This window comes from Haliotis asinina, chromosome 2 (genome assembly GCF_037392515.1).
Source record: "Haliotis asinina isolate JCU_RB_2024 chromosome 2, JCU_Hal_asi_v2, whole genome shotgun sequence".
NCBI classification, from domain to species: Eukaryota; Metazoa; Mollusca; class Gastropoda; order Lepetellida; family Haliotidae; genus Haliotis; species Haliotis asinina.
In genome coordinates this window covers 50,286,145-50,298,153 of record NC_090281.1, presented here as the reverse complement: position 1 = coordinate 50,298,153, position 12,009 = coordinate 50,286,145, and the positions used below count along the sequence as shown (strand labels likewise).

The 12,009-nt window shown below is 39.2% G+C and overlaps 1 protein-coding gene across 1 annotated transcript in view; it reads left to right on the top strand.

Moving 5' to 3' along the window:
• The first annotated feature begins 7,846 nt into the window (after nt 1-7,846).
• LOC137272622 (gamma-aminobutyric acid receptor subunit beta-like) overlaps nt 7,847-12,009 on the top strand; it is a 72,054-nt gene continuing 67,891 nt past the window's right edge. Inside the window, exons 1-2 of the mRNA XM_067805016.1 lie at nt 7,847-7,996; nt 8,102-8,196. Of these exons, the coding sequence (XP_067661117.1) occupies nt 7,941-7,996; nt 8,102-8,196 (151 nt within the window). The 5' untranslated portion in view covers nt 7,847-7,940. The remainder of the gene's footprint in view (nt 7,997-8,101; nt 8,197-12,009) is intronic.

Here is a 12,009-nt window from a genome sequence, read left to right as displayed (position 1 = left end):
TGGTTCAAGGCGACGACAAATCAACGCTTGTCATGCAAACCAGTGACTAATAACATGAGCAACAGGATAACATACGGTTACACATTCTGAGCCATCCAATCCTCTGTTGGATTGAACGTTAGGGCAACCCTGGGATTATCAGGATGTTCTATCATGACTAACGTATATCAACGGCGTAATGTTTTCCCTTTTATTGATGCTCGGGAAAGGCAAATCTATCTCGGAACTAAAATCCCAACCAACGTCATCATCATTGTCGGTGAATAATATGAATATTCGAAACAGGACCAGACAACAAACTGGAGGCTGACATCATGAGCACCAACTAACGTGCCCGGGATACGATATCACACATAATCCAGTCAGCGAGCCACCAGTTGCCTTTTGCGACAACCACGTCCCTGGAAATCAAATTTTTTAAACCGGAAGATCCATTCAAACAGCGAGTTACACCTGTTGGGATATTATTTCATGCTTTAATAGTGCTCTCATTGATTTATTAGACATTATGTACACATTGCACTGATTATTTCATGTTTGTTTGTTTTTTTGCATTTACGTGACCTTGGTTTTCAGATCATTAACTTCCATTAAGATCAGAAATAAAACTGTCAATCTCTGTTATATAATTACGTTATCATTTTCGCTTGGATTAACTGATTATGTTCTCTGAAGCCAATTTTCTTTACCAACCATACCACAGATATCCTGCCTCAGGGGTATATCTTGCAATTAAGCGTAGAAGGACGACACTTAAACTGGTGTAGTGAGTGCTTAGTGTTTTAGCTGGGTCCATTGTCTAGACTTGGCTTAGAAAAGTGCCCAGGATATTTATTTCTCTCACACAGTGACTGCCGTGAGTGCTTCTTGATAGTGACTCTCGAGTTTGTAGGAAGATGATAATCCCCAAGTGATATACTAGAAGCGAGTTACGCGTGTCTTTCATACAGACTCATGCCATATGTATTCGGACACTTGACGCCATTTCCATGGACGCACATGTTATTTCAGTGTACCATAAATAATTTTCACTAAGTGAGTTTAAGATGGATCTTTGTCAAATTTGACAGGCAAATTTCAAATCATCTCTGCTCTATGCACATAATTTCAGTTCAGTTCTCCGATGACCATTTAACCAATGACATCACATTTATCAACTTACATGTGGTTCCACAGTGCACAATCCCATATGCCACCATGTTAAAGGAGTTCACGGCACTGTACATTCGACAAACAAGCGACGGAAAATTAAAAAGAAATTATGAGCTTGTAAATAAGTTGATTCCTCACAAATGTGCAAAATTTGACTTGGATCTTACGAGAATTATATAAATTCTGTTAATGCCACACTAAATTCACATGTATATCTGAGGTAACTACGTCAAGCGTGAGAACACGTTTGGCCAGACGCTGAAATTATCTCCATCTAGGGTCTAAGACAATTGTCACCCGGACAGAGTCGTTTTCAAAGTGCGTCTAATATTCAAGACGAATTGCACAGCTAACCAACACAGCAGTGACATTTAAACGGAACTATTAATACTACCAATCACAATAATGTTTAATATGATTGTGAGTGTTTCTCTTAATAGCTTAAGCATCCAAGCTCTTACATTTCATATTCAACAATACATTATGAATAATGAGTATTCAATAAAAACGTTATCATTAAAACACAGCGATGAGTTCATCCCACGAGGCATTCCTGAGATAAAGGATTAGGATTTTGATTTGACGCATAAACTTTGAAATTATTTCCTCTGAGAGGGAATGAATGAAATAAAAATAAAGTTTATTGAGAGAAGTTATTTTAAATGTCAAGGCATTCAATCGTAAAATTAACTTTAGCGGGTTTAGGGATTTGCTTGAATGAGTGAGGTTTATGTTGGGTTAATTTTCTGTGGTAATTAGATATGATACGTACTGTTTTTACATAGTTTCAGTTAAGCTAAGCCATCCATCGACAGAACGTTTGAATTTTAATTGTAATTTAAATTAAAATCAAATGACAATTCTTCTAACCTTCTGAAAAACATTTGTAAATGAGACGTTTTGCCATGGTCGCAGATGCGATTGTAACACTATAACCATGGCTGACGTCACGATTGCAAAGTTAACAAAACTATAGCACCAATGTGTTAATGTGATCCTTAATCACACATGCGACTGATTTCATGGAAATGGCAAATTGTGACAGGTTGGGTCGCATAGTTGGTAAAACGTTAGCTCGCTACGCCTTAAGCCCAAATTCGATTCCCGACATGGGTACAATGAGCGAGGCCTATTTCTGGAGTCCCCAGCCGTGATACTGCGGAAAACGGCGTGGGACCTCACTCACTCACTAACACAACATTTTAACAGTAAACATCCAGCAACAATATAAATACATATGTAAAGCCATGAGGACATTGCTACGACAGTGTATTTTCTGTAAACTGTATTATTAATTAAGCGATAATTATTATTATTATTGGGTCACAATGTTTAATGTTTTGAGTGATAAGTATTATGGGTCACATTTCGTATCATAAATGTTCAGTGGCAGCAGGCTTTCGTACTGTGGCAGCAGGCTTTCGTACTGTGGCAGCAGGCTTTCAGGTAGCACTTTAGAGTTACCTCCCATTGAATATGTGTTTTGATTAGTTGTGCGTACTTCCGGGAGACTACGAGAAAATTCTTAATGGCAACGGTGGCACATGTGCTCGTATATTCAAGAATAGGTGTCTGTGTACATAAAGGCTGGTAATCGTGTTGTCGACGGGACGGATACACATATCGATAATATATTAAACTGCCTGCCTTTGTCATCGCTTGGCCTACATAACAGCTGTCTGACCGCTCGCCGTGTTACAGTTAGTATAACTGTTTCTCACTCTCAAACCAGGACTTTGGTGAGTTGATATTATATTTGCGTCCCATTCCTTTAAATTTGAAACCTCTTGTACATGAAACCTCTATTGTGAACCTTTGTATCTTGTCTTGGTTTTTCCTCAATACAAAATACTGAAAATTATAGACTTCTCAGTGTTTAATTATGCTGGTTCAGAGGGACTTACTTATACCTTTTGTCGTGGAAAATTTCAACCGTAACAACATTCGTACTGAGTCATCTTTGGTGTTATCACGGGCTTTCAGTTATCTGTCCATATAATTTTCTGTTTTGCCTCTTATTTTTTCAATACATTCTGTTCCGACAGATACTCGAGGACAACAATTCTCTGGTGTTCAAAATTATACAACACAGTGACGTTGCATGAGATCTGTGAAAATCCGCGTTAGAATATTGCTGTTCAGTAACACATACTTGTCGTAAGAAGCCACTAACGGAAACGGTTGGTCAGGCTTGCTGACTTGGTTGACAGCTGACTTGTTGTTGAACACTGAATTGTCGGGTCCAGGCCAACGCCAGATAGCTGAAATATTGCTGTGTGCGGCATAAAACTAAACCCACTCAAGTTGAATGATTGAATCGAGCGGACACACTGATAGCAATTTCTGAACGTTTTGTAAGTAATGTATACGTTACAAGCTACATTAAAGTTACAGTATTGCGGTTTTATATATCACCTTCAATAATAATGACGTTTCAAATATGGATGAAGGAATAACATTCTCTTCAACTAAAGAAACAGATATTCCCAAATGTGAATGTCACTGAAACAGCAGCATGAAATCAAAATCGTCTTTCTCCGGATAAAAGTGAGTGACGGTAGGGTATCATGTAGTTAAGGCGTTCTCTCGTTACCCCGGAGACCCGGGTTCGATTCCCACATGGGTACAATGTATGAAGCCCATTTCTGGCGTTCACTGTTGAGATACTGCTTGAATATTGCTAAAAAGCGGCATAAAACGCACTAACTGAATAAAATGACATCAAATCACAGTAGCAGCCAAAGATCTCTCCATCCCGGTTCATTCATCTCGAAATAGGACACTCACGGCAAAGTACTCAGCAATAATTTTATGTGAACACCTATTGTCGTCTGAGTCAGGTAAACGTTCAGCAGGAATTGAAAAGGATGTTGAAAATGAGTTGACGTTGTCCTTTACGTGCCTTGCCTGCATATTCTCGCTGATCTTCTTCGACCTGCCACTACTCAGAGTAAGAGCTCCCTACAGCGTTGGCGTCATTTTACCTCAACGTAAACGACTTCATCAGCAGTTTTTCAACGTGGACGAAGGTTTTGGTTGAGTGAAGAATCCCAATTCTCTCCTTCAAGAATACTTCGAGAAATCCGTGTATATCGGCGACTGAATGAAGGATATACCGAATAATGCGTACAAGGGGTCGACAGGTTCGGTGGAGGAAGTTTCACGATGTTTGAAGCCCTCTATAATTCAGGAAACATACTAGTATATTGATCATACCCACGGCAGCTTAACGATGTTTGTTATCGTTTCGATATCTCACATGCTTGTGTTTTAAGTACCAAACGCCATTTTCAGCATGGCAGTGCTCGTCACATCAGAGATCGCATTTGAACTGATTTCCTTAGGTCTTAACATAAACGTACTTACGCTACCGTCTCGATCACCGGAAGGAGCATCGGTGTGATGAGCTACGTTTTACGTCAACGTCAACCACGGCCACAGGATCTGCAGCAATTACGACAAACACTTCCGGACAAGTGGTCTGCCATTTCAGAAGGTGACAACGGCAGGCGCATTGCGTCTATGGGCAGGATCTGGCGTGCAGTTGTTCAGGTCAGGACAGATATACACAGCACTGGGCTTTGCTACGTTCCTGATTAAAGTTGAGTTGAGTTAAATTTAAAATCATATCGACACATTTTACATCACATCGACATGGCCGTCTATCGGCCATATAGTAATGAGACCAATTCTGCATATATCTTCATTTTCAGTACAGGGTATAAATGAGTTTCTTAAAATACATCATTACATAGCCGACATGTGCTTAAATTTCACCATTTCTTCATTATGAACCATATTTCGGCTTGTAACCTAAATACGCACGCTCCACTCACTTACCGAATTTGAATCTGAAATGTCTTAGAATGAAAATGTGGAAAGCCATGCATGCGTTTCGCGTTTCGGAATTTGGGTTAATTTTGAGAAGGCATCGTCTGGCATGTGGTATATGAGAGGCACATGATATAGTTAATTTATTCTGTGATAAGTTCATATGATTTCATAATACAGAGAAAATGTAATTTCAAAACATTTCATATTTACATAACCCGGCTAACGGGATAAGGTGGTCAGGATCGCTGACTTTGTACACGCGTCATCGTATCTTTATTGCATGGAGCGATCTTCATACTGTTGATCACTGGAGTTTCTGGCTCAGATCTGATTCTTTACAGACCGTCGGTGCGTAGCTGGAATATTGCATCCCAAGTGCATAAATCGATGCTCATGATATTGGTCAGTGGAATGTCTGGAAAAGATGATTATTAGACCACTGCCAAATAATATTGCCTGTGCATTATGCCAACCCCATCCGCATCATCGTTAATCCATGACATGTTACCTGGTTGTTAAGTCCATGTGCATAATCCACCCTGCTAGCAAAACGTACCGTATAATCTCTGATATGAGGATGTAACTTCATTTCCCTGATATCAGCCAGTTTGTATATTGCACTGGTATCTATTTATGATTGAATGCTAGTTTTAATGCGAACCTCCAATAGTCTAGTTATGTAACTGTCCTTTGTCGGCAGACTTTTATGTACAACGTTTTTATAGTTCCAGTACGAATGAAACACTGTTGATTCACTCACTCACTCTTCCCTGCTCACGATTAGGGGTGACATCGCAACTAGCAACATAACTTTGTCACAACGTTGTCACAATGTTATGCTTTCGTTGTTACAACACTGCACTCTCATTTACGTTGCCACAGCGTTGTGGCCTGACGTTGTGATACGTCATTTCACGTCGCAAACAAAGCAGACGTTCACTTCAATGTTTATTCGTCAATTAGCATGTTGTTTTGGTCGTGTGTTTTCTGAAGTTGTAGCTACGTAGTGTAGAAATAATCTCAAAGTGACATGCTGTACAGAAACTCTATCGTGACCCCAAGTTTAAGAAACGTTATTATAACGTTGTGAGGAGCACAGGGCATAACTTTATTCAACGTAAATTTGCAACGCTGTTGTTACGTTGTGACAAAAAAGACTAGCATTGTGACAACGTGTCATGACGCTGCCAATCTGCAACCTACCAACAACGTTGTGTGTTAGCTGGATTTTCATTTTGAATTGGATTTCAGTTTTATGATGGCGGGTCACGTTGTATGTTAGCTGGATCGATATCTCGAATTTTATTTCAGTTATATTATAGTGTGTCACGTTTTATGTGAACTAGTGAGTGAGTTTAGTTTTACGCCGCTATAGCCATATTACATCAGTGTCACGGCGATAGACTCCAGAGCTTCACACACTGTACCCATGTGGGAAATCGAACCCGGGTCATCGTCGTGACGAGCAAACGCTTATAAACTAAGTTTCCCCACAGGACCTAACTTGTGACTAGAATAACAAACTAGCATGTAATAAACTACTGCTACTTCAAATACCAGTGACGGTATACTGAGGTTGCTCGCAATAAAACAACATTTATACACATAATGTAAGTGATGTGGAACTTTATATTCGAACTTAAAATCAATCTGTCCTGGTACGGATAAATGGCGAAATTCTGCATTCTGTGCTTTAAAACATGTTTTGTCCGCAGTAATACCTTGGTTTGTTTGATCATACCAGGTATTGTAGTCATATCTCCCAAATTAGCAATGACATCTTCTGCAAATTGCTCTCTGTCATATACATTATTAAATGAGACACTCAACAACATTTTAAGGTCATTTATCAGAACTATACTTTCCGAATAAACACAAAACTGGAACATTTACAAAATGTATTATGGATTGTATTGGCGGCATTATACCCACTAGTAAACAAGCAATTTATCTGATGATATAGTCAGTTTTGATACCCAGTCATACTCCACACAGTGGCTCTGTATGTCCTTCAAATGAAAGACAAATCAACAAACAATTGGCATTTGTGATGAGTCAGTTTATGACAGTGTTAATATAACATCTTAGTTTCAAATTGATATTATTCATATGAGAAATGAATATGGCCCTCGACTCAAGATTAAAGTTGCCAGGGGGTTAATGTCGGTAATTCCTGGTACCGGCACCACAGTATAAAGGCTTTTTGAAAGATATTTATATGTCCACTTATATACGCGGTATGATTCGTGCATAGTTTTACTTGACCCGATCGTCTTAGACTTGGGCAGCAAATTAGCAACATGTTTGAGATGATATAATTTAGAAAATTAAATCAATGTTCCATCTTTAAAAATAAAAAACCCCGAAACGTTATGAGAATATTTCTGCTGCATCTTCCTCGAAAAGCAACACATCATGTGTCGTTACGCCTTGCCCTAATCCTAACGAAAGGCAGTATCTAACGATAAACCCACTGTGGTAGAATACGACAACAGCGTGCACATTTCACGCTTTACACTGCTCCTCATGGCATCAGCTGCAGTCAGCTCGCCGTTACAAGCAACGGTTGAGCTTGGTAGGGACGGAGGACTATAAAAGCTGGGAACTCGTCTCCAGATTAATTTTTCGAGCTCATTACAGAGGGAGCAAATTCTGAGGGATGCCCTTGGTTAAACATGGACTCGCCTCCAACCTAGAATGGTAGAAACGTCTAATACAGAATGGCCTGGCGGTCGATGGGTTTACTTGGCCCACATTATTGATCTCGCCCAACACTTGTTCAGAATCAATCTCGAATTCCACTGGTATATCCGCCACCTAGCGGCAGCGAGATGAACTACTGGAGAGACGCGGAGCATGCGCGCTCGGGGACACAGTTTTCTCCCAACGTGTGATCTATTTATTTCAAACACATGTTGTAGTGGAATGATAATTGCCTGCACCTCAGCCAAACAATGGCCTTTCTGACGGATTTTTGGGCGATATTTTTCATCGCCTTTCACATTTCTGGGTATGTACAATTCACATATTCCTTCTCATTCATGTATGGCTCGGTGTTTACGTATAGCAATACCGCAAGGTTTTGGTCGTCATTGCCTTGTATTCTTTATTTCAGGGCGTCCAAAACGGGTGAACGGTTCCAGAATGTGACGGATACAATAAAAGGGCTTCTGGAAGGGTACGATGTTCGTCTTCGACCAAGTTTCGGAGGTAAGAGTATTCCCATCTCTCATTCCCCACATTCTGTCCCTACGAGCAGTATTTGGGCAGCATCGATTGTCAGAGAAGCGGCATTAGGAACACGGACATTTGATAACGGCAACCTGTCACTTCATTGTTATGTCTGTGCAAATGATCAGTCAAAACAGATAATATTGACGTTTGTGCCACAGTCAGCCTTCTGGCATGTCATTTAGTACACTATACCATTATAGTCATGCTTCAGTGAGCACCGTTCATTTGTACGTGAATATACCTTAATCTGAGCAAACGTTCCTATTTCACCTGCATATACTGGTATTCCATGTGTACATAAAGTATCAAATATCAATATTCTGCAACAATTTGGTTCATGACAATTGAAATGATATGTGTCTGAAAAACGGGTCCTTCAGGTAGTTCTTAGGGGTGATCCATTTTTCATAAACGATATGAAAATTAAGCTCCATGATATCATCTAGATAGTGGAAACACATTGTCATGTTACTTAAACACCCTTTATAAAAGCATTTTTGTTGTGAAAGGTTTGGGGGGGGGGGGTTGCATTATTTTACTAAATAGTTTAATTGCAGAACTAACATGAAATGATATGCAAAATGTTCCTATGTCGACTTTGTAAATACAAACTTATCTTTCATGTATAGTACCTGTCACTAACCACAGCATAAGAAACAGGAATGTATATCTCAAGAGAACAGATAAAAGTTAAGTTGTTTAAGTCTTTAAAAGTACTAGAATCTGTTTAAGATGAACATCTAGATGTTGTGTGAATATGCGTATCGCCTCAATGGCATAAAATGTCATGGTATGAATCCACCCATGTCTCCTTCCAGTGAAATGAGTTCCGCAATGAAGACGACTAAACGTCCCGTAGTGTAGGTTATATGACAGCATATTTACATTACAATAACACCACAGAGACGAGGCATTCAATGGTATCTCCATATTTTCATCTCATTGCTTCGCCATAAAATAGTACATTCAAAAATATTCAAATAAACAAATATTTTCTTTTAAATTTCTCAAATGGGTTGTGGTAGTACGTTCATTTGCATTGGTAATGGGGTTTGGTTCTGAAGCTAATCTATTCACACGCGACGCTGAAATCAAGGAGAATCCACATTTATTCAATTACATGGCTTTGCTGTTTGAAGCTGTGTAGAGTGTCTTGATGGATGGGTATTTGATTCACGTTGATTACTGCTCATTTGAGCAATGTGTTTATTCACACCAACAAATAGAGAACTATTCTGTCAAGTAAATTCAGTTACAAACGGAAACATAGGCAAGAAATTCTAGAAGCGCATCATGTTTCCCCAAAACACTTGACAACATCATACTTTTTAGAATACGAACTCACTGGGTGCTTCACGGAAGTCTTTTTCTGGAGTAATGTACAAATGCACAACGAAGATCCGTTTGGTCTTATTTACCGATTTAGACTGACGCCTATGTAATAGATTTCATTAAATCTGCTTAAAAGTTTTCCCTTTTCGCTAATATCTAAAGAAATTTCAAAGTACATTTGTTCAGGAATTGGGATATAGAATTGGAAGATTAAACACTGTATGAACTCATGTGATTGGAAGATTAAACACTGTATGAACTCATGTGATTGGAAGATTAAACACTGTATGAACTCATGTGATTGGAAGATTAAACACTGTATGAACTCATGTGATTGGAAGCCTTAAATGTAACTTTTCAGTTCTGTGAAGTTTCATGATTTGGATTTTTATGGCAACTTTTTGGATCTATATTTCTCCTCTCCGAATGCCATGTTATTGCTTCTCTCGTCATGGTGTCTTCATTAGCATACGTGTCATGTACGTGACTGCACTTCGATTTCCAGCATGTACGTTGGCATTAATGCTGCCACACAGCTCCGCAATGCAGTTAGTCTTCAATAAATCCTATGAGAATGACATCGTCTGACTAGCTCAGCTAGTCTCAGTCAGTAAAGACCGATACCTCAAAAGACCCTGTCAACTCCGTCTATCGACATGACTGATCATTCTCCAGAGCTTCTAATACAAGTAACACCAATTGCTCTGAGCTCATCAAAGATCTTTCCAAGTCGCTGACAACTATCTATGAAACTGACAACTCAGTGTACTGGCCAAATTCAGGAGTGGCATTAGAAATACCTGATATTTACATCATTTGAAATGATTAGCATTAGTTACATTGCTTCAAATTATGTCATTGATAAATCAAAGACAATATGTCACGATGCCCTATATCAAACGAAAAAGACACCCCAGTTAATTGATATGGTGAGTGCATGATAAAGTAGACCTATGGATGTATATTGACTCGAGGTAAGACTCTGGCAAAGTATTGAACAACTTAAGCTGGAGCTCTGTGGTGCCATCCTGTTGCATGACGGTCGTCATTGCATGACGGGTATTCTGTAATGCTGTGCAACAGCAGCAATCGTATTTATTTAGTACATGTATATATTGGCGCAATGCTATTGGCATGTGAATCAAGTCTAAACATTGTTACATTTACATGTATGAAACCTGTAAGTACAGGTAAAGAAATTGTGTTTGAACCGATGGCAACTGCATGCGAGAGAGTAGCCATATTTGTAAATAAAAGCGACCATGCCCTTTCCACATCTGTAAGAATTATCTCCTAGAAAGCAGAGGCGATTGTACAATCAAATGGAGATGCGTGTGTGCGTACGTGATTGTGGGGGTTAGTAGGGGAACAGCGGATGTTGTATGGGGAAGATAATACTTCACATTGTATAACAACAATCTCTTAACTGATATGGATTATATTCAAAGAACCACGATTAAAAAAACAGTTTTAAAAAGTATCTTTGAGATGATTCATCTGACAAAAAGTCATCATGGTCATCCTGCGTATATACTGAAACCATTCCATTCACACTTCGGCTTTTATAATATTCTTTGCTATCTCCCATTGATCACCATGTCCTCCCATATAAGCACATCAAATATTTACTTAAGCGTATCTCCTATATATATTTCAATGACACAAGAGACATATTAGGGCGAAATATATTTCTAAGACAGTAACAATCGTGAGCGAGGTTTTCCTGGCCCACAACTGAAATCAAATCGGTTTCTATTTTTGCTTCCATGGCCCAATACAACAATGCGAATTCCTGGCAAATTATATTATCGATTTTTACAACAGCGAAAATTTCATTAGAACATCGAAGAAATTAGAAGCTGGTATTTTTTTCACACTACATTGTATTTAAGGAGAACGTGCTCTCTACTCTTAACCGTTTGCACCAAAGACGGAGATATCGTCTTGGTGTGACGCATAAACCATTAAATCCTGATTTATTGCCTCGCAACATGACAGGATGGCTTACAGCAAACTGTTTGTCTGTTTACAGGATGATATGTTTCTAGGAGAGGTTACCAGACATGTTTAGTGTTGGTTGGTAGCCAAGCAGTAAGCTTGAATACGAAAGGTATTATTTCACAATGGCATTCAGGATACATGCCGTCGAGTTGTACGACATACTGACTCACAGCCTAAGATAGCCTGATATTGCCCTCTTAGTATTTAAGCCTCGGTGCTATGCCTTAATGTAACATGTATTGCCTCTCTGATTCCACCAGATGTATGTTCCCAAGCCACCGGCAAGCATAATATTCAGCAAGGTAATACGCGTTTTCCCGTCTGACTATGACATGGTCGGACGGAATTCTCTTTTAATGATCAGGGTTAACAATATTTCCTTCAAACTGACTGGGGCAGGGTTGACAAAAGCACAGATTAGCTTCTTATGGAGATGGACATTGTTGACAAAAACAA